The 24,264-nt window shown below is 41.9% G+C and overlaps 1 protein-coding gene across 8 annotated transcripts in view; it reads left to right on the top strand.

Moving 5' to 3' along the window:
- slc13a1 (solute carrier family 13 member 1) overlaps positions 1-24,264 on the top strand; it is a 73,501-nt gene that overhangs the window by 27,526 nt on the left and 21,711 nt on the right. For all 8 annotated transcript variants that reach the window (XR_010019230.1, XR_010019229.1, XM_063058134.1 and 5 more), the window contains exons 10-14: positions 2,856-2,957; positions 7,517-7,614; positions 9,447-9,556; positions 18,570-18,731; positions 23,500-23,637. Coding sequence is in view for 6 of the 8 variants with exons in the window: in XM_063058134.1 (XP_062914204.1) it covers positions 2,856-2,957; positions 7,517-7,614; positions 9,447-9,556; positions 18,570-18,731; positions 23,500-23,637 (610 nt within the window). In the remaining 2 variants the exon portion in view is untranslated. The remainder of the gene's footprint in view (positions 1-2,855; positions 2,958-7,516; positions 7,615-9,446; positions 9,557-18,569; positions 18,732-23,499; positions 23,638-24,264) is intronic.

The raw sequence follows: 24,264 nt of genomic DNA, 5'->3' as shown, positions 1-24,264 counted from the left end.
TCTAAATATTTGTTCACATAAATGAGTATTACAACCAGCAATTTTACTCAATTTAATTGAAATTTTTTATTTGTGAATCACATGCTCCTTTTATTCTGGTAAGATGGTGGTGCGTTCAGTTGCAACAACCTTTTGGGTGCTAACTAAAAGGAGGATTTTTCTTTTGAAAATTTGTTCTTTATATTTGTAAGACTATACCGGACTCCAAGAACAACAGATACAGCAAGTCTACCACACCAGTGATCTGTTCGTTGTTCAGTGCTGCCAGCCGGGGTGTCAAAGGGGCCAGCAGACGAGTCAGGGAAGGAGAAGCTGGCACTCAGCTTGAAGAAGGAGAAGCTGGTGCTCCAGAGTGTATGTTGTGCACCTGGGCCCCAGAGGGACACTGTCTCATTTGACTGTATCTATGTATAGTTTGAATGATAATTAAACTTGATTTGATTTGTTTTTCACAGTAGAGCCCCCAAAAAATAGAGAAAATTGTGAAGTACGAAAGGCTAAAAATGAAAAAAACTGTAATGTCAGCACTTCATAAGTATTAACCTCCAACTCTGACTCTAACCTTGACCTCCAGGTCGGGACTTCATGCGCAGCCACTAGGGACGGTGTTAGCCCGGCTGATGCACAGTATTAGATTTATACCACATGCACCACCTAACATTGAGGCCAAAAAATTCCACTTCAGTCTCATCCAACCACAAGCAACACACATCAAAGTTGCTGGTGAACACAGCAGGCCAGGCAGCATCTGTAGGAAGAGGTGCAGTCGACGTTTCAGGCTGAGACCCTTCGTTCACCAGCAACTTTGATGTGTGTTGCTTGAATTTCCAGCATCTGCAGAATTCCTGTTATTTTCATCCAACCACAAGATCTTTTTCCAGATCTTTATAGTATCTTCTAAGTTATTCTCTGAATGCCTTTACGGGCAAGGGTATGCTTTCTCTTTTCTTTTCTTTTCTTCCTTGCCACTGTTCTGTAAACACCCTTTTTGTGCAAGGCCTTAGATTATGGGGCTATGAACTTCATCTCCAGTTGCAGTCACTGACTCCTGCAGCTCCCTCAGAGTGACTGTTGGCATAATAGTAGCTTCTCTTACAAGTGCCATTCTTCTCCGGCGACTAAATTTAGAAAGGTGGCCTGACCTTGGCACTGTAACTGTGGTTTCATATTTTCTCCACTTTTTCATGATGGACTGCACTGAGCTCCAAGGTATGTTCAGTGGCTTTGAGGTGATCTTGCACCTTTCCCTAGGTTTGTGCCTCTCCATTATCATTTCCCTGACTTGTCTTGAATGCTCTTTTGTCCTCATTTTGGTTTGGTCTGTTGAAAATCTACCATGCTATTGGACCTTACAGAGAGAGGGGGTATTTATTCTTATGAATCCATTGAAAACAGGCAATCCTCCAGTTTTCTACATCAACAAATTGGCGAGTTAGTAGGTTGATACACTGTATTGCACCTGAGGAAAGTTCGCATCGTAATTACAAATTTTCAGCCTCAACGCTTTGGTTGTTAATTTTCAATAAGTTGTTGACAAGTTTTGGAATGTTTCTTTTGATTTGACATGATGCAAAATGTTTTGTAGATTAGTTCAAAAATCATACTTTAATACATATTTTAAATATAGAAAATGAGACAGTAAAATGTGAAAATAATTGTGGGAGGCAAATACTTCTTTTCAAGGCCTCATCACCTGCAGTTAAATCAAGCTTGCGGTACCTACTCTCAACTGGTACAATCACTACTTGCATTATTTAATCCCTCTTGGTCCTCAACTATCACAGGAACTGTCTTTGTTCTCCTCACCATGTCCTCTTCTCTGCGATTTAAATCATATTTGATCTCTAGCTTTTCCTAGATCTGATCAAAGATTATGAATGTGAAACATTAACTGTATTTAACCCACCACACAACTAGCCAAATTATGGACAACACCCAGCATATTTGGAATTGAAGTCTTCGGCTGGGACAATTTTGACCACAGGGCTTTTCACTTTTGTCAAGAGAAGTTCTCTGCAAGCATGGTTTCATTCATATCACAAAATGTTCTTTTTTTGTATCTACTATCAACTTTCATTTCCCACTACCGGTATTAATATTCTTCAAGAGTCTTTCACAGTTGCAATATAAAGTGAAGGAATAGAGGTTGCCATATGGCTGGAGATGGAGAACTTTTATTTCGATGAGTGCAGTAAACTTATTGTCCACTTCATATGCCAAAAGGAATAATGATATTGTAAAAATAATGAGTTGTGGCATTGCAGTTTTGTGAATGCTGTGAGATAAAGCCATATTGGATTTGAATAGGATGGTAGGTTTTAGGTCCTGGAATTTAAAATTGACCACTGAAAGGTGGGCCTTTAAAAAGCTGCAGATGTATATGGATATATCCTTAATGTAATTAATTCCGATTGAAGATAAGGTGGAGGCTGATGGGAAGTTCTTGCTGGCACCCTTTCTTGATAGATTGTCAGACGAAGAGAGCAGTTAAGACATGAATGAATGTGAGGGAGGACATGATGCAAAACAAAGGCAAGAAAGACTTGGATAGTCATTGACGAAGAATGAGAGACCAACCAGTGGAACATCAAACTAATTTAGATTGCAAGTGTAATGGAGTGGGGAATATATTTTGGGTCAGAATCCTTGAGGTGGGTTGCAGAGACCAGAGTAGGGTGTTGCTGATGGTAAGTAGATAAATCACAATAACTGGTAAATGGAATTCCCTCCCTCTACCTCCCTCATGCTTCTTTAATCTCTCACCAACTTGTTCTATATTCTTTGTCTTACATTTCATGAACTATCCTTGAATGTTCTACCGTACTGAAATAAATGCAAACCTTTTTGTGTCTCAGGTATCAGGAGATTGTTACCCTTGTTATATTTTGCTTCATGGCAATATTGTGGTTTATGCGCGATCCTGGATTTTTCCCTGGCTGGTCCAATCTTTTTCCACAGTAAGTGAAAGCCTTTTCTGCATTTGAGATCAAAACTCATAGTTGAAGTAGCAATTGAACAGAAATGATGAAACCAGTGCCGTTTGTTCCCTCAACCACTCAGCTATCAAGTATACTTGAATTAATCAGGGACAGGTTGAGACTAATTATGGAAACGTCTAAATTCTGGATGTAACTTTCAGTTTAACTTTCAGGCCCTGTTTAAACTGGAATTGCATTTCCTAGAGGGAAGTAGCTTTCCCTCCTGGCACTTTGATCTGTTACTTCTCATATAACATGTAACAATTACAGCACGGAAATAGGCCATCTCGGCCCTTCTAGTCCGTGCCAAAAATCTGCAGTAAGATTTTCTGAATAAATGATTTGGGAGCTCTCTAGGCCTCTACCTTGTATGTAGGTCATACTGCAAGATTGCAAAGACTAGGAAAGATGGCAAAGATTAGCAGCTGTGGGTCCATCACCCAGCACCTGAATGAGGTGGAAATCTTTTTTTTCAGTGACTGTTCACACTTGGGAGGGAAATACATCTTAATAACAAGATGTGTGTAGATCAATGAAACTGAGGTGAATACAACCAACGGCCAATACTTGGCGCAACAGTAGCAGTGGGGATGTAAAATGGAATTTTCCATTGCTTGCAATGTTATCTGGCAACAGTCCAATGTCACTATTCCAGCATTCTTTACATGTACTACCCTACACCACACGTAGCATGAGGTTGCACCTAACCACTTCTCATTCTCCTTCCAGATATACGTACAGCTCTTGTTGTTTGACATCATAGCAATTTCTCCAAGAGTCCCACTGGATATGTAGCCCTACTTATGGCTCACTTCACACATCAGACTCAAACATTCCCTTCAGCAGTTACCTATTGTCCAAGCATCTTATTTCCTCTGTTTCCCTGCATGTCTATAACGGAAACTCCACTCTTGAACTTTATCCTTTCCTGGCACCTTTGACGTCTCTGTTAATAGGAGAGAAATATTACGCGGTGCATAGCAGGACTGATCTGCATTAATCTTGGACATCTTGGACTCATCTCAAAATGCAGCAGGTTACTGCATTGGAGAGTTTAATTTTGGGTCTTATCCACCAGGATGTACAACTAGTGCACCATATGTTGTATGTCAGAATGACACGTATTCAGCCAATTTGACGACATCATATCTAATTCTGTCGCCTGTTATTTGTCAATGAGTCGTGTGTCAGTAGGAGCTGATCCTCTTCCCTTTCGTTATCTTCTAGATCCCTAGCAGCAGCAAGGTCTTTCAGGGAAAGGCTTCTCAAAGAGCCGCCATTAAGTTTGCCATTGCTCCCAGATATCAAAACAGTCTCTGGTGTACTGGGTAGATTATCAAAAGTGTTGCAGGACTTTTCACATCCAAAATGAGGAGCAGAAGTAGGGAGGTCTTCTTCCCGTTCTAGTGAGGACAATGAGATTTGAGCTTTAGGGGTCAAAATTTTGAAAGAAATTCATTTATCTCCTGTATTTATACAACACATTGAAAGGTTATAAACTGTTTTGCCTCAAACACAAGAGATTCTGCAGGCTCTGGAAATCCAAAGAGGCACGCACAAAATGCTGAGGAACTCAGCGACTCAGGCAGCATCTATGGAGAGAAATAAGCAGTCAATATTTTGGGCTGAGATGTTAACTGCATTTTCTTCTCCACAGATACTGCCTGGCCTGCTAAGTTCCTCCAGCAGTTTGTGTGTGTGTATTTTTTGCCATCATGGCCACAGGAATGTCTTCATCCAGCATCTGTGGTGTCATTTAACACTACGTCATTATTTTGTTCAGTACTGTGGAGCTAACTTCCTTCAGATCTTTTGCCTTTGAAGTCCGTTCACATACTTGGATGGAAACTGGAACATTTGCCATTCAGACAATAGAAACCGCTTTGAGGAGGTTTATGGATCAAATTTTTCCAAGGGCTTACTCCTGCAGTTGATTACTCTGAAGACTGAATGAACTATTAAACTAGAAGGTCATTAATGATGCACGGTGATACAACATGCTGCCTTCTTTCAGTTACGTCAGTAAACCTACTTGCTCAAGCCTTCCACACTGCTTGAAGCTCAATTAAGGTAACTTATCCTCACAGCAGCCCTCTCTATAGTTGGAACCATCACAGACTCAGGCACTGAGGTGTCATCAGACACGATCAAAAACATAAACAACCTCAGGAAAACATTATTTAATCTAAGGGAGCATGCTGCAGGATTAATGGATCAAATGAGTAATCTGGCTTCATCATAGATGTCACAATAATGTCTGTCATATAGAAGTCATCATACTATGACAACGAAACATCCTTCTCTGTGTGATAAGGATGATCTATTGATCTGTCTCATGGTCTGCCACGAGTAGCCTTGTAGAAGCAGAAATTTTTAGAGAAAGGACAAAGCTAATGAAGTGAATTGAAAATGAGAAATTTAATGATAAATAAAAACAAAAAAAACTGCTGAAGTATTCAGTGTTAGGTAGTTTCTGTGGGAAAATAGAGTCTGCAGTAGGACTTGAACCCTTGATCTTTTAGCTTAGTGATAATATTCCTACACACTGAATTACTGCACTATGGCTTACATGATCATCAGGCCATAAGATATCTGGGAGAAGGGAAACTCTGATCTCAAATCTCTGCTGTCTTGTGCCTATACACACTCATAGGGAAGGCTTCAGGAATATACCTCAACGAAGAAATCTGGAGCTGGAGTCCTTAAGACAGTCCAACAGGAGTTCAATGCTGACTGGCATCTCCTGTGACACTGCTGGTGCCAAACTATATCGGCCTCTGCCATTCCTTTGGGTTCATCAGATGTGTGGAGAGGGGTAGCCTGCTACATGGGAAACAGCTTGCTCTCTATCTTGTACTGCCCTGGTTTGCGTTTCTAGACAGTCAGGACACAGCATCCATGGTTGACCCTGACCAATGAGGGCCTCGTCTCATCTCCAGAGCAGAGTTAGGGCATCTGGTCCATCAGCGTCGATGAGGACCTCGACACCAGTATGATGATGTTGAGACTACAGCGTGATTTGGATTTAAGTGAGGGAGAGTTGTGCAGCGTCTGCCTCACTCTCTCTTCCCAATTCCCATCTGGATCCAGTGGCAAGACAAGAGTGGAGAACTCTGGAGATGGGACTAGGCGCAGTGGATGACCAGGACGTCTTCTGTGTCTTGTCCTGCTCTACACGTTCCACGACACTTGCAGAGACCTCCTTCTTGACCATTGGACCTTCCATTGGTCTCATCCGCTGAATCCGCCGGAGTCTGTCTTCACATGCAGGGATAGACAACTCCCTATCTCACCGAGGGTTTGAGACCTGTCAGCTACCCTCACCTGGTTTAGCCGGCTTGTCGAAGCCGTTGCCTGGGGTGTGGCCGCTGTCGCATGCAAACAGCTACAGGGAGCCGCAGGTGAAAGCTGAGTGCCAGGTAGGGTCCAAAAGTGGACTAACCACCTTGAAAGGGATGCGACATATTCCCCCACCAGAGGTGCTATCCCTCCCTGACACCCTATACACTCTATGCTATGATTCAACCATGTCTGATTTATTTTATCAGCCCTATTAGAGTCATAGAGCACTACGGAACTGAAATTTGCCCTTCAGCCCATCTAGTCTTTGCTGACTTTTTTTTTCCTGCCTTTTCCCATCAACTTGGGTCCAGACCATATCCCTCCAAATCCTTTCCAACTATGTACCTTTCAACTTCTCTGAAATGTTACAATGAACTTGCACATATTGCTTCTGCTGGCACTCATTCCTCACTTGCACTGACCTCTGAGTGACGAAGCTTCTGCTTAGATTCCTCTGAAATATCTCACCTTTCAACCTTGACCTATAACCTCTAGTTCTAGCTTCATGCTTATTTATACCCCTCATAATTTTATATGTCTTTATAAGAACACCCCTTGCTCTTCTGTGCTCCAATGAATAATGTCTTAATCTAGACATTATTTTCCTATAACTCAGGTCCTGAAGTCCCAGCAATATGCCTGTAAATTTTCTCTGCACTTTCTCAATCTTATTGATAACTTATACAATGTCAACATAACACCCAACTCTTGTACTCAGTGCTCTGATTTATGATGGCCAGTATGCCAAAAGTTCTCTTTACAAAGTTATCTACTTGTGATTGCACTTTCAAGGAATTATGGATCTATATTCCCAGGTCCCTTCATTCTCCCATTTCTCCCAGTAACCTCTAACCTTCTTACTGATCAAGAGCCTATCAATCCCTGCCTTAAATACACCAATGACTTGACATCCACAACTCTCTGTGGTAACGAAATTCACAGATTCACCACCTTACTGGATGAAGTAATTCCTCCTCAACTCAGTTTTAAAGGGACAACACTTTATGCTATGGGATATTTTGATGATTGTGTTATTTGATTCAGAATCAGGTCACCTTTATCTTTTTTTCTCTACATGTGCGTTACTTTATAATAAGTCATGAAAGACTGATGCTACCATTGATAGATGTAGAAGGCTTTTTTTCTGTCAATTAGAAAACACTAATGCAAAATGAATGTAAATCTTTAATTTGCAGGTGCAAAGGTTTTGCCACCGATTCCACAGTAGCCCTCTTGCTGGGAATTCTATTTTTCATCTTGCCTGCTGAGAATCCTGCTTCAGGTTTTAAAAAGAGTTGAGTTCTTACAAAATACTTTTATGCTTTTTTAAAATCTGTAGTTGCAACAGGCTGGCAAATGTCACCATTACTTTTCACTTTCCAAAAATAGCTGGTAAATTGAAAGAGAATGCCACTAAGCAGTTAGTTTTCATTGAGGTCACAAACTGATGGTGAAGGGCCACCATCCCTATACAGTATGTTCTCTTTCAATACATGAAATAAATTCAACCAAGCACTATTTGATACGTGTCACACATGTGCGTCTAAGGTGGTCTGCAGAATAGAAAAGCATTGAGCACACAATGCATCTGGACTGTTGTGGAGCAAATTTGACCTGGGACATGTATCCAAGGCATGTACATTTCCACTTTGCTACAAGCACTCTTCTTACAATCCAGTTTGGATCAAAGATTAAGGGAAGCTGAACAGAATTTTACTTATGCAGCTTGCTGTAATAACCTAGGAAGCCGAGTCTGAGACTGAAAGACATACAAGGCAAAAGGAAAAGAGCAATGGAGCAGAACTAATCAGTTGGCTTTTTGAAAGGCTTGTACTGATAAGCTAGACTGTATGCCCTCTCATGTACCTACTGTATTATTTTATGATTCCAGGAACCAAGTCATTCTAAAATTTGCCAGTATACAGTTTGTCTACAACACTTATTAACTATTATTATCTTGACATAAGATAGAAACAATTTTAAAATCCTTTGAGCAGATTGAACATTTTAAAATGTTTAATGCAAGAAGTTCCTTATGCATGGCTTGTTTCAGAAGATGGAAGTTATTGAACATTGTTAAGAAGGCACTGTAGAGGAAGAGATAAGTGAGTGAGGACATTTTTATCTTTTTGCATATCTATGCGTGCTCCAGATCATAATGTTGAAGGTAATGAATAAGTAAAAATTCAGGGTAAGTAAGAGCTCTGTAATTTTTCTTGTATTCTGTTTAACTAGAAAGATTATCATTATGATTGCTGAAAATTATACAGTATCAGTTTAGTTGTTAGTAACTTATCAATGATGAACTTATTCATAGATTTTGTGGCATTACTGATTTTATAAACCCTTTTATGAGTTTTTTTTTAAACTAATGTTGGTCTAAGACCTATGACTTGCAACAGGTCTAGTGCTGTCGGCACTGGGTGAAGTACCAGGAATACTTGTAAAAGAATACTCTTTTTTTATCATTCTTCTCCACACTCACCACAATTACCTCCACCCCATCACAACACAGAATGTTCTGGGAACTACTGTGCCAGTAGCATCTGATTTTCTATCAATGTATTCTTTCAGTATATTTTCTTATTTAATTAGCATCTAGCATTCCTGGAATTAAAAACCAAAGAGAACACTGAAAGACTCCAAGGAATTGTTTACACTTGAGTTGTGGCTCACTTTTTGTATACAATCTGATTAGTGTCAAAGTCAGAACACAGAATGCTGGAATAACTCAGCAGGACTTGCAGCATCTGTGGAGGAAAAAGTGCTGAAGCAGGGTTGCAACTCGAGACATCAGCTTACACCTTTGGTCTCCACAGATGCTGCTTGACCTGCTGAGTATTTCCAGGTTCCAACAACTGCAGCATCTTATTTTGTCTGTGAACATCAAAGACAAAATCTCTGTTACTGGGAGCAAGATGGCAACCCTTTGTAATCTGTTACATTGGATCTGAATGGTTAGTAAGGGAGTCAGTGTGATAAATAAAAATAAAATTAAAATAGATGACAGCGTATAATTTATCCAATTTGCAACTTTGAGTCTTATCTTGTCACAGAATTATAATGCAAGCAGTGATATCAAGATTTGATGATGACTTTTGGTACCTGCTTTTGGTTCTCCTACAGTGGGGGAGGAGTACACAACACTTATTACCTGGAAAGAGTTCCAGTCGTGCATGCCTTGGGAAATATTATTACTAGTTGGTGGCGGCTTTGCCCTGGCGAAGGGTTCTGAGGTAATATGGTCTATTCTTCTTTTTTGAAATAATGACAGAAAACCTCACAAAAAAAAACAAATTTATCTGTAACTCTTATTTAACTAGGGGAGAAAATCATTTGTGCTGCAGTATTTTCAGCATGATGAATCAAGATTATTTGTACCCCGTTGGACTTGGCTGCTATTAGGTGTCAAAGTTGACACCATTTATGAATTCATTGCTACAGGTTCCTGCCAGGTCTGCTGGAGACGCGTACAAAACATTGTAGTTTTTCTGTGCACAGGGCAGGTGGCTGGCATGTTTTCTGGGCAGTTATCAGACAAACTTTGTGACTGGTAATACCTAGGAGAACTTCTCAGGCTTGTAACTCTGGCTGGCATTCATGGGTGATGATGTCACTGCCCTCATCCCTGTGACTGTCAGCAATTGCCATTCATCCAGTAGTGTCCAAATTCAGAGAAGTTTCTGCACTATCAACATGCAGCAGGCCTGCAAGCACCAGGAGTTGTGGCCATCTTACTCCTAAACATTTGTTTAAAAGGAGAACTTCGCAGGTGTTTGGCTCATTCTCCAGGAGCAGGCCACAGTGACGAGGTTTCTTGCAGGTCCTCGACGCTTGTTTAAAAGTACAGAAGGGACAAGCGGGGCAGCGTAGGAGTAGGCCAGTGGTGAGAGTAGGAGTGTCAGACTTTGGCTCAAAGGCGGCTTCGGCTCAAAAGAGGCGCCAGCTCTGGGTAAGTTTCTGTCAAGGTTTCCTTTTTGTTTCTCTTACTGTACCTAGTGTAGTAAATGGCCATTGTCTGTTCTTCATGCCAGATTCTCCAAGGTAACTACATCTGCATGAAGTGCATCCAGCTGAACCTCCTTGAAGACCGTGTTAGGGATCTGGAGCAGTTTGTCATAGAGCCTGCTAGGGGATCAGCTATACTGGATTGAGTGTTAGGTCATGAACTGGTGGTGATTCAAGAGCTTAAGGTAAAAGAACCCTTCGGAGGCAGTGATCACAATATATTTGATTTCAACTTGAAATTTGATAGAGAGAAAGTAAAGTCTGGCATAACAGTATTTCAGTGGAGTAAAGGCAATTACAATAGTATGAGAGACACACACGCACACAATGCTGGAGGAACTCAGCAGGCCAGCAGCATTGAGGAAAAGAGTACAGTCGACGTTTTGAGCTGAAAGCCTCAGCGGGACTGGAGAAAAAATCTGAGGAGTAGATTTAAAAGGTGGGGGGAGGGGCGAGAGAAACACAAGGTGATAGGGGAAATCTGAAGGAAAGGATGAAGTAAAGAGCTGGGAAGTTGATTGGAGAAAGACAGAAACCATGGAAGAAAGAAAAGCGGGGAGGAGCACCAGAGGGAGGTGATGGGTGGGCAAGGAGATAAAGTGAGAGAGGGAAAAGGGAATGGGAAATGGTGAAGGAGAGTGGGGGATGTTACTGAAAGTTCGAGAAATCAGTGTTCATGCCATCGGGTTGGAGGCTACCCAAATGGAATATAGGGTGTTGTTCCTCCAACCTAAGTTTGGTCTCATCATGACAGTGGAAGAGGCCATGGATGGATATATGGGAGTGGGAAGTGGAATTAAAATGGGTGGCCACTGGGAGATCCTCCTTTTTCTGGCGGATGGAGCATAGGTGCTCAGCGAAGTAGTCTCCCAATCTACGTCAGGTCTCACTGATATACAGGAGACTACACTGGGAGCACCAGGCACAGTATATGACCCCAAAAGACTCATAGGTAAAGTGTCGCTTCACCTGAAAGGACTGTTTAGGGCCCTGAATGGTAGTGAGGGAGGAGGTGTAGGGGCAGGTGTAGCACTTGTTCCACTTGCAAGGGTAAGTGCCAGGAGGGAGACCAGTGGGGAGGGGTGAATAGACAAGGGAGTTGTGTAGGGAGAATGCAGAAAGATGCGGGGAGGGGGGAGCGGTGTGAGGGAAAGATGTGCTTGGTGATGGGATCCTATTGGAGGTGGCAGAAGTTTCAGAGCTGGACGTGTGCTGGACGTGGAGACTGGTGGGGTCGGTGAGTGAGGAGTTGGCCAAAGTAAATTGGAAGAATATGCTGGCAGGGATGACAGCAGAGCAGTAACGGTGTGAGTTTCTGGGGAAAATGAGGAAGGGACAGGATAGATGTATTCCAAAAATGAAGAAATACTCAAATGGCAAAATAGTACAACCGTGGCCGACAAGGGAAGTCAAGGCTAATGTAAAAGCAAAAGAGAAGGCATACAACAAAGAAAATATTAGCAGGAAGATGGAGGATCAGGAAGCTTTTAAAAACCTACAGAGAGCAATTAAAGCTAGCAAACAATATCAAAGTGGATAGTGAAAGCTTTCTCAAGTATGTAAAAAAATAAAAGAGAGATGAGAGTGGATATAGGACCGCTAGTTAATGAAGACGGAGAAATAATAACGAGAAAAAAGGAGATGGCAGATGAACTAAATGAGTATTTTGCATCAGTCTTCACTGTGGAAGACACTCGCAGTGTGCCAGATGCTGAAGGGTCTGAGGAAAGAGAAGAGAGTGCAGTTACTATTACAAAGGAGAATGTGCTCAAAAAGCTGAAAGACCTGAGGGTACATTTGTCACCTGGACCAGATGAATTGCAGCCTAGGGTTCTGAAAAAGGTAGCAGTGGATATTGTGGAGGCATTAGTGCTGATCTTTCAAAAATTATTGGTCTCTGGCCTAGTGCCAGAGGACTGGAAAATTGCAAATGTCACTCCACTCCTTAAGAAACGAGGAAGGCAGCAGAAAGGAAATTATAGACCAGTTAGGCTGATCTCAGTGGTTGGGAAGATGTTGGAGTCAATTGTTCAGGATGAGGCTATGGAGTACTTGGTGAGACAGGACAAGATAGGACAAAGTCAGCATGGTTTCCTTAATGGAAAGCCTTGTCCGACAAACCTGTTGGAATTCTTTGAGGAGATTACAAGTAGGATAGATAAAGGGGATGTAGTAGACGTTGTATATTTAGACTTACAGAAGGCCTTTGACAATATGCCATGCATGAGGCTGCTTACCTAGTTGAGTTGTATTACAGGAACATTACTGGCATGGTTAAAGCGTTATCTGATGGTAGGAAGCAGCGAGTGAGAATAAAAGGATCCTTGTCTAGTTGCCCGCCAGTGACTAGTGGTGTTCCACAGTGGTGTTGGGACCACTTTTTAGGCTGTATGTCAATGATCTAGATGATGGATTAGATGGCTTTGTTGCCAAGTTTGCAGATGATATGAAGATTGGTGGAGGGCAGGTTGTGTTGAGGAAACAGGAAGGCTGCAGAAGGGCTTAGACAGATTAGAAGAATGGGCAAGAAAGTGGGAAATGAAATACAATGTTGGAAAATGCATGTTCATGCACTTTGGTAGTAGAAATAAATGTGGAAGCTATTTTCTAAATGGGGAGAAGATCCTAAAATCTGATGAGCAAAGGGACTTGTAGTCCACGTGCAGAACATCCTAAAGGTTAACTTGCAGATAGTGTCGGTGGTGAAGAAACAAATGCCATGCTAGCATTCATTTCAAGAGCTCTTGAATACATGGACAGGGATGTGAACAGTGATGCTGAGGCTTTATAAGGCACTGGTGAGTCCTCACCTTGAGTATTGTGAACAGTTTTGGGCCCCTCATCTAAGAAAACTTGTGCTGGCATTGGAGAAGTGTGGTGAATTTGTGGTATTTGTTGCCATAGGCAGCTGTGGAGGCCAGGTCGTTCTGTGTATTTAAGGCAGAGCTTGTTAGGTTCTTGATTGGACATGACATCAAAGGTTATGGGGAGAAGGCCAGGGAGTGGGGCTGAGGAGGGGAAAAAAAGGATCAGCCGTGATTGAGTGGTGGAAAAGACTCGATGGACCAAATAGCCTAATTCTGCTCCTATGTCTTACGGTCTAAATATGATCTTTCTGCTTTGAACTCAATATAAGATCAAAGAACAGAACCTCATCTTCTGACAGTCTCATGATTCAATATCAAAGCCCACAGTTCCAGGCAACCAAATTTTCCAGTTTGTATCAGAAATGGCTAGTAGTGATGAGAGATCGTCAATCTGTAAGATTCATTTTGCTTTGAACTCATTATTTCCACTATTCTCTTTTATTCCAAATTTGCAGTGTTTTGTATCTCAGAGTTGCAGCCTTTTTTTGTCTCCTCCCTGTTCTCATTCACATCTTTTCATTTGCATTTTCTAATGGTAGATCAGCTATAATTAGTTAACGGTAACGTAGTGATTAGCAAAACGCCTTAGTAGAGATTCAATTTCCACCACTGCCTGGAGGGACTTCATACATTCTCCCCATGACCATGTGTTGGGGACAGACAGACAGGTGGGCAGAGGGGGTGGGGTGGCTCTGTTGGTGAGGAATGAAATTCAATCCCTTGCAAGGGGCGACATAGAATCAGGAGATTAGAGTCAGCATGGATAGAACTGAGAAATTGTAAAGGCAAAAAGGCCCTGATAGGAGTTATCTACAGGCCCCCAAACACTAGCCTGGATGTAGGGTGCAAGTTGAATCAAGAGTTAAAATTGGCATGTCGCAAAGGTAATGCTACAGTTGTTATGGGGGATTTTAACATTCAGGTAGACTGGGAAAATCAGGTTGATACTGGACCCCAAGAAAGGGAGTTTGTGGAGTCCCTCCGAGATGGATTCTTAGAACAGCTTGTACTGGAACCTACCAGGGAGAAGGCAATTCTGGATCTAGTGTTGTGTAATGAACCGGATTTGATAAGGGAACTCGAAGTAAAGGAGCCATTAGGAGGTAGTGACCATAATATGATAATTTTAATCTACAATTTGAGAGAGAGAAGGGAAAATCAGAAGTGTCAGTATTGCAGTTGAACAAAGGGGACTATGGAGCCATGAGGGAGGAGCTGGCCAAAGTTGACTGGAAAGATACCCTAGCAGGGATGACAGTGGAACAACAATGGCAGGTATTTCTGGGAATAATACAGAAGGTGCAGGACCAGTTCCTTCCAAAGAAGAAGAAAGATTCTAAGGGGAGTAAGGGGCGACCATGGCTGACAAGGGAAGTCAAGGACAGTATGGAAATAAAAGCAAATAAGTACTAACATAGCAAGGATGAACAGGAAGCCAGAGGATTGAGAAACTTTTAAAGAGCAACAGAGGGTAACTAAAAATGCAGTACAGGGAGAAAAGATGAGATATGAAGGCAAGCTAGCCAAGAATACAAAGGAGGATAGTAAAAGCTTCTTTAGGTATGTGAAGAGGAAAAAATTAGTTAAGACCAAAGTTGGGCCCTTAAAGACAGAAACGGGTGAGTTTATTATGGGGAGCAAGGAAATGGCAGACGAGTTGAACAGGTACTTTGGATCTGTCTTCACTAGGGAAGACGCAAACAATATCCCAGATGTAATAGTGGCCGGAGGACCTAGGGTAATGGAGGAACTGAAGGAGATTCACGTTAGGCAGAAAATGGTGTTGGATAGACTGATAGGACTGAAGGCTGTTAAATCCCCAGGGCCTGATGGTCTGCACCCCAGGGTACTTAAGGAGGTGGCTCTAGGAATCGTGGATGCATTGGTAATTATTTTCCGTTGTTCTATAGATTCAGGATCAGTTCCTGAGGACTGGAGGGTAGCTAATGTTATCCCACTTTTTAAGAAAGGAAGGAGAGCGAAAACAGGCAATTATAGACCAGTTAGCCTGGCATCAGTGGTGGGGAAGATGCTGGGGTCAATTATAAAGGATGAAATAGTGGCACATTTGGATAGCAGTAACAGGATCAGTCCGAGTCAGCATGGATTTACGAAGGGGAAATCATGCTTGACTAATCTTCTGGAATTTTTTGAGGATGTAACTATGAAAATGGACAAGGGAGAGCCAGTGGATGTAGTGTACCTGGACTTTCAGAAAGCCTTTGATAAGGTCCCGCATAGAAGATTAGTGGGCAAAATTAAGGCACATGGTATTGGGGGTAGGGTACAGACATGGACAGAAAATTGGTTGGCAGACAGGAAACAAAGAGTAGGGATTAACGGGTCACATTCAGAATGGCAGGCGGTGACTAGTGGGGTACCACAAGGCTCGGTGCTGGAACTGCAGCTATTTACAATATACATTAATGATTTAGATGAAGGGATTAAAAGTAACATTAGCAAATTTTCAGATGACACAAAGTTGGGTGGCAGTGTGAAATGTGCGGAGGATGTTGAGATAATGCAGGATGATTTGGATAGGTTGGGTGAGTGGGCCGATGCATGGCAGATGCAGTTTAATGTGGATAAATGTAAGGTCATGCACTTTGGTGGCAAAAACAGGAAGGCAGATTACTATTTGAATGGTGTCAAGTTAGGAAAAGGGGAAGTACAATGAGATCTAGGCATCCTTGTTCATCAGTCACTGAAAGTAAGCATGCAGGTACAGCAGGCAGTAAAGAAAGCTAATTACATGTTGACCTTCATAACAAGAGGAGTTGAGTATAGGAGCAAAGAGGTCCTTCTGCAGTGGTACAGGGCCCTGATGAGACCACACCTGGAGTATTGTGTACAGTTTTGGTCTCCAAACTTGAGGAAGGGCATTCTTGCTATTGAACGAGTGCAACGGAGGTTCACGAGGTTATTTCCCGGGATGGCGGGACTGTCATACGTTGAAAGATTGGAGCGACTGGGCTTGTATACACTAGAATTTAGAAGGATGAGAGGGGATCTGATTGAAACATATAAGAGTATTAAGGGATTGGACACGCTACAGGCAGGAAACATGTTCCCGATGTTGGGGGAGTCCAGAACCTGAGGCCACAATTTGAGAATAAGGGGTAGGCCATTTAGAACGGAGTTGAGGAAAAACTTTTTCACCCAGAGAGTTGCGGATCTGTGGAATGCTCTGCCTCAGAAGGCAGTGGAGTCCAATTCTCTGGATGCTTTCAAGAAAGAGTTAGATAGAGCTCTTAATGATAGCGGAGTCAAGGGATACGGGAAGAAAGCAGGAACGGGGTACTGATTGTGGATGATCAGCCATGATCACAGTGAATGGCGGTGCTGGCTTGAAGGGCCGAATGGCCTACTCCTGCATCTATTGTCTATTGTATGTTTCTTCCTAGCTTCTTCCCACAGTCCAAAGACATACTGGTTGGTAGTACGTCATGCATGCGCACGTCATGTATGCGCATGTCACGCATGTGCACACAGGTACCCGTGCAAGGCTTCATGGTCATGGTAGTCTTTCTTGGGGTGTCCTGTATTTGTCTGCTACTTTTGTCTCTTATTTGGGCATGAGAAAGTTGGCAGCCCTACTTGAACACACCCCCTCCCCCCACCATCGGCCGGTCCGCAACAATATTGTCAATATTAAACCGGTCCGCAGTGCAAAAAAGGTTGGGGACCCCTGTTCTAGGCAGGTGATGCTCTGGTCTCTAGCACCTACCTTAATGGATTTGCCATGTGAGAACTCATTTCTGATGACCACCTTGGAGCTCCCAGCAAACTTGGAGTGGGAGAGGATATGGTGCATCAGAGAGTTTGTCACAAAAATGGCTGATGATAACTGTGAGAAGCTCAAGCAAGGAGCACTGGGGCAGTAAGACCAAACCCACTGATCAACAAAAATTGTCCTCGCATTCTGAAATTGTCCTGGAGATGCACTTCAGCACAGTGCTGCAGACAGAAGAGCCACTGCCTTACAGCACCAAAGAGTCAGGTTCAATCCTGATCTCAGTTGGTATCTGTATCAAGTTTGCACTCTCTCCCTGTGACAGCTGGGTTTCCTTTGGGTACTTCAGTTTCATCCCACATCCCATTGATGCTCAGGTAGAAGGGCTAAATGTAAACTCTGTATTGCCCTAAATGTGTAAGTGAGTGCTAGAATCTGGGTGGTATACATAGCTCTATATAATTATTTAACTATACAGAGTTAAATAGTTTTAAATCCTTTGCTTTTCTCGGTAGTGGAGCTCCTGCAACACCAGCAGGGAATGAGAGAGATTGCTGCACTCCTTGCTCCTGCCCAGCAAATGTTGTTCTTGCTTAACACCCTCTCTGACTGTGCTGTTTTCAGCCTATATCATGGCGGGCCAAGGTTCATCTCCATGATCAGTCTCACCTAGATCTAGATAGGACAAAATCAGCCATCAGGATGTTGAGTAGGGTAGCAGATGCCAACTGGAATGGTAAGGTGAGAAATGAAGATATTCTGATCAAGGCCTCTACTTCCATATACCTTATCTCTCTGTTCTCTCCTGCACTAGTCTGCCAGCCATCAGCAGCCAGGAAATCTATTGCAAATGAATGGACACTGAATGGTTGTGCGGCAGACCAATCAACACACTGGTACTCATGTAATACTTCCAGGTGTCCACTCAATGGATTAAGATATGATTGCAAAAGCATCCAATGTCATGCCACTCATTCTCAAGGCAGTTGCCTACAACCTCTTTGTAAGCATTAATGTTGTGGATTGGTCGTATCCTCCTCTTTATATCATTTTCAACCCAAACCCAGCAACATTCAGGAAGCTAAAGTTCAACTGAATGATTCTTGCTCCACACAAATGCTTGATCTGTTGAATCCTTTCCCTTTTCAGTTGTATATCCTTGTTAGTTCCTGGCCCTTGTGTATCTCATCGACAAGCATGCTGTTGAATAACTCCGGCTATTTATGTCCATTTGCACTGTAAGTGACTATTAGTGAACGTACCTGATACATCTATCAGACCTGATGCAACAAACTCAAAGCATCACCCAGTTCTCAGCAACTATAGATGATGCCTGACCTGCTGATTTCCTCCAGCAGCTTTTGTTTTGCTGCAGATTACAAATCTGCATCTCTTGTGACAAATCTGCGTCTAATGTTTCTCAATTTTAAACAAATTCAAGCCAATTGGAAGAACCTTAACAAACTTTTAAATGCTGTATACTGTGCAATTATTTGCCTCAGCCATTTTCAGTTAAGAAGCATGGGAATTTTGTTCACAGTCTCAGTTTTATATGTGAGTGCCTAAAATACTGTCATTCCAATGCAGAAGTGACTACATATTTGATAAGTCTAACAGAACAAACATATGCTTTTGTTCCAGGTATCTGGGCTTTCCTTATGGGTGGGAAGCAAGCTGGAACCTCTCGGCAATTTGCCAGCCTGGCTGATCGTACTGGTGTCCTCTCTGATTGTCACAAGTGTCACCGAGGTGGCTAGTAACCCAGCCACCATGACATTCTTCTTTCCAATTCTAGTGGCCTTGGTGAGTACTCCAATCCATAGTCTCTCTTTGCTTGGGGTCACTGAATGCCACCCAGTAAGGAACCTGGTCAATAAGGATACAAAGTCAAGCTGATTCTTGCTTCTATGATGCAGAAATGGTAAAGTTCTTTAAATATTATTAATATGCCTAAATAAATCTAGTTGTTACCCTTGCTATACACACAAAATGCTGGAGGAGCTCAGCAGGCCAGGCAGCATCTATGGAAAAGAATAAACAGTCAACGTTTCGGGCCGAGACCCATTATCAGGACTGAGGCACAGTTTGCCTTAAGCAAAGGGAGAGAATGAACCTGCCACATGAGTTCTTTATACCCAGGATATCTGAAAATGGACTCCAGGCAGCTAACCAATGGGAAAACAGCTGCAGTTTCTAAACTAACCAATCACAATGGAAGCAACTTTTGACAATCAGAATAAGCCACACTCCCCATAGGACAAATGTCTTGGCCCGGAACGTTGACTGTACTTTTTTCCCATAGATGCTGCCTGGCCTGCTGAGTTCCTCCAGCATTTTGTGTGTGTTGCCTGGATTTCCAGCATCTGCAGATTTTCTCGTGTTGTTACCCTTGCTAGACTGCCAATGTAATTCACCATTCCTGATGGATAATTTATTCATAGTTTTTATATAATAAAAGTTGTAAACAGAAGGCCAGATTTTGTGGCTCAACTTACAGTGAATTGCTGATATTCTATTTGTATTACCCTGTGAATTTCAAAATTTAGGGATTTACCCAAATATGTGGGTGTGGTTAAACACAGATATCACAAATTTTCAGTGAGTTCAGCACGGCCTGATTGGCTGTGCTGTTTGCTGTCTACTCCAGTGACATCAGAGGAAATCCATGAACTGCAAGGAAGCTTGGGTTTTCATGAACGTGTACCTGAAATATACTTTGCTGTGGTGGGTAGATTTAATGGCATACTCAGAAATCACACATACAAATATTTAGCACTTCATTTGCTAACTTAATGTCTGAAAAAGTATTGTAATCATGTCATGTGAATGTTGAAAACAATATATTTTAAAATTTAAACACTATAGAGTCATACTCTCATAGAGTATTATCGTACAGAAACAAGCTCTTAGGCCCAACTTGTGCATATCAACTACAGCATCTTCGCTGCTTGTCCCAATTACCTGCATTCAGCCCATAACCTTCCAAGAACCTCCTCTCTGTTTAGTCTATCCAACTGTCTCTTAAATGTTGCTATTGTAACTGTCTTGAAACACTTGCTCTTCTAGCTGACTCTAGGGGCTCACTACTCTCTACGTAAAGTAGTTACATCTCAGCTCTCTTTTAAAATGTAGATATGTATCTAGTTGTGGATTCCTCAATGTTGGGGAAAAGACTAAGACAGCTCACCTCATCTATATCCCTCCTGACTTTATAAACCTCTATAAGGTCACCTCTCTTTCTCCTATACTCTAAAGCAGGGGTCCCCAACCATTTTTGCACCACGGACCGGTTTAATATTGACAATATTCTTGCGGACTGGCCGACCGGGGGGGGGGGGGCGGTGTTCAAGTAGGGTTAAACTCACCTCAACACCTCCACATGTCTTTTACAGTTAGGATTGCCAACTTTCTCACTCCCAAATAAGGGACAAAAGTAGCAGTCAAATCCCGGGACACTTACGTTTACCCCAGGAAAAACGACCATGACCATGAAGCCTTGCGCGGGCACCTGTGTGCGCATGTGTGATGTGTGCATATGTGACGTGCGCATGCGCATACGTGCCGATTTTTTTCCCACAAATTGGTTTTGGCTTAATCTTCCTGACTACACTGTACATACATTATTTCTACTTTATATAGGCTGTGTATTTATCATATTATTCCTGCTTTTACTATATGTTAGTGTTAATTTTCGGTTTTATGTGTTATTTGGTATGATTTGGTAGGTTTTTTTTGGGTATGGGAACGCTAAAATTTTTCCCATATAAATTAATGGTAATTGCTTCTTCGCTTTACGCCATTTCAGCACGAAAGGTTTCATAGGAACACTCTACCTTAGCAGGGGAAATACAGGCCAAGGGCGGTCCCGAATGGGACAATCCAATTTTGCCCAATATATGGGATGTCCTGGCAAATACAGGACAGTTGGCAATCCTATATTCAAATTCACGGTGCGTGACGGGGAATGAGGAAAGGTGCAGCTGACTCATATCGTTTCCTCGCGGCCTGGTGGTTGGGGACCGCTGACTTCAACCACCCCATCTGGCACCAACAATCATTCCACAGTTAGTCACTTAGATTATACTTCTTCCGCATTCTGACTTTTAATCTGAACAACTACTGAACTGCTTGACCAAGTCTGCATGCTTTTATGCTTGCATGTGATTAGCTAATTAGATATTTGCATTAACATGCAGGTGTACCTACTAAAGTGGCCACTGACAGTATATAACTGCAACATAATATCCCTACTCCTAAGCTGAGTGCCCTGACTGATGATAGGCAGCATGTTAAATGCCTTTTTCATTACAGTGTCTACTTGAGTGGCCAGGTTCAATGAAATGTGCACTTATACTCCCAGGCCCCTTTGTTCCATAACACTCGTCACTATCTTAGCATTCAAAGTACAGGTAAATGTCCAAAATGCATCACCTCACACTTACCTAAGTTGAAATCTCTTTGTTGTTCCTCAGTACACCTCCCTAACTGATCAAGATCTCTTCATAATTCATTGTAACTTGCTTCACTATGAACAAGACCCCCTAACTTACTATCATGAGCATACAAGCTAAACGTTCCATGTAAATTCACATCCAAATCATCTGCATACATAATGACTAACGGAGTTCCTAACACTGACCCCTAGGGCACCCCACTAATCACTGGCCGCCAGTCAGAGAATTAACCTTCAACCACTACTCTCTGTTTTCTATCATTGAGTGAACTCTGAATTCACCTCACCCGCACCCCTGAATCGGATGCAACCTTATCTTGCAGATCTGCATGTCAAAGGGCTTACTAAGGTCCATATAGGCAACATCTACCTCCCCAACTTCATTGGTTGCCTCTTTGAAAAACTGCAAAATGTTTGAAAGACATGATTTCCCAGACACTAAACCATATTGACTCTTCCTGATTAGGCATCGACTAACCAAGTGATGGTAGGTATTGTCCCAGACATCCCACCCTGCAAAAACTCACTTCAGGGAGGTAGCACCACCATTTCAGGGAGGTAGCAGCTCCCGCCCCCCCCACCCCCCGTCGACCTCCAAGGGTGTATGTAATACTTTGTTTAGTGATTTTGTCTCATTTATAAACCAAGTTGGGTATATGCAGAAAATGTGACATTAAAATATGTACATCTGTTATATTATATTATATAATCATGTTTATTCTATTACAACTTTAAGCAAGTCTACAGGGAGTTTGGCCTCATCACGTAGGACATCAATAGAGTAGCTCCTTAGCAGCTAGCCAGCTAGTTTACATAACATTAGCTACGCTAATGAACGAATGACTCCTGTTAAACTCATCTCAACATGTCTTTTACATTTTAACCCACCATGGGCAATAGAAAAGTCACTATTGCAAACAGTGCAGTGAGCAACACTGTCATTATTTTTGAGGTCGACTGTAAAGCCTGCCCACAGAGAAAACTGATAGGTCTACCTAGCACGAAGAGAGACCAATCAGGATGCTTGCTCTCGCTCTCCCTCTCCCTCTCAAAAAAAATCGATTTGCGGGATATTGTATATAATTTCCGGGCATCAGGGAGCTACTATCAATATGCCGGAGACTTCCGGAACTTCCGGGAGAGGTGGGATGTCTGTTGTCCCTCCAGTGACATTCCATAAATGAAATCAGGCTCACTGGCCTGTAGTTCCCTGACTCTTGATATGACTCTTCTAAAAGCCGCTCACTTGCCAACTGTTGCTTTGCCTTTAAATAGAGTTATCTAGTCAACCCCAGTTAGGTCCTGCTTAATGTCCTCCAAGTTGGCCCTGCTCCAGTTTAGGATTTTAACCTGCTTTGTTCCCTAAGAGGACATCAGTACTGCTCCTTCCTAAGTAGGTTCCTCTGTATATTGCATGTCTTGGATGCACTGCACAAATTCCGCCCCATCCAGGCCCTTTTCACTCTGGGTGAACTATTCAATACTGGGAAAACTGAAATCTCAAAACATGGCTATCCTGATTGCTAGGCTGACAGGTTTTGGTTGCCACACATAACCAAAACAAAGGCAAATTTTCCTGCTAGGATATTTATGACATTTAATCGTCTATTCTAATTGCATATCCATTTTCTGGAATTTATTCAGCACATTGTTCGATATATAAAAGATAATTCAAAATTATACTTCCTGTTTCTGGATATACTGCCTCACAATTTTTCAATGTGTCTGGTTGCTAAGTGAGTTTGATGAAGTCAGAGCTACTGGAATGTAGGAAACTCTTTGAAATGACACCTGACAACAGCAGGTAGCAGAAAAGGGGAAGGTTTAACCATGGGGATTGCTGGATCCTTGTAGGAAGCTTTCTTTGAGGTCAACAGAAAGCACTATTAATTCTCTCTGCTATCTTTGGATTTTGAATTGATATAATTAATAGTTCTGTAAAAAGGCTGTTGATTAATAGTCTTTAATAACGAATCTTATTTCCAATTATGATCATCAAAGCTGTCTCATGATTTCATTCTTAATGACATTAACATAATAATATGTTGTCATTTCAAACATTTAATTTCTTTTCTTTTGTATGACTAAATAATCTATACTTTTTGTCTTCTTTTACAGTCTGAAGCCGTTCATATAAATCCACTTTACTTATTAATACCCGCAACTCTTTGCACCTCATTTGCATTCCTCTTGCCAGTGTCCAATCCTCCAAATGCCATTGTCTTTGGGTACGGCCACCTCACAGTCTTGGACATGGTAAGGCATTTTCCTTAAATGTCATTTGACTCAGCTCTGATAAAGATATGTAAAAAGAGGTCATAGTGGTCATAGCTTAACCAATTGCAATCTGTAAAGTAAAGTAATTAATGTATTTAAGTATAGTTATGGTGCTTTCGTTGTGCAAAAAGAAGTTCTCAGGAAGGAATGCAGATCATTTTCTTAATTTGACTTCCACACAGTGCCGCTCTTGACCCTGGAAAACACCTTGAGTGCTAAGCTGGGGGCTGGTGTAACAATTCTTAAATGTCAGTGTTCTATCAGCCGGGAAATAATTGTCTGGAATTTTAATATGATCTTGCTGAATGTCAACAATTTCAGTTTGTTACTTTAACCTCTAAAATCTATGTTTACCATGAACAATATGTCACCTGTTTTAAATAGACATTATTAATTGTGACCTCTTATGATCATTTTATGTCACATCATTGCAGTTAAAGTTAACCTTTTGGTTTATTATAGCAATTACTGAGGTCCTTTTAAAAGAAGGAAGTGCTTCACAAGATTGGATGGGGCAAGAGAGGAATTCAGATTAAATTTAAGGAAGTGGCCAGAGTTGGAGAGATAGGCTTAGGAAAGTTCTTGGTGATGTGTTGATATATCAAT

Source organism: Mobula hypostoma, chromosome 9 (assembly GCF_963921235.1).
Source record: "Mobula hypostoma chromosome 9, sMobHyp1.1, whole genome shotgun sequence".
NCBI classification, from domain to species: Eukaryota; Metazoa; Chordata; class Chondrichthyes; order Myliobatiformes; family Myliobatidae; genus Mobula; species Mobula hypostoma.
The sequence above is the reverse complement of the archived record's forward strand: the minus strand, read 5'-3'. Positions and strand labels throughout refer to the sequence as shown.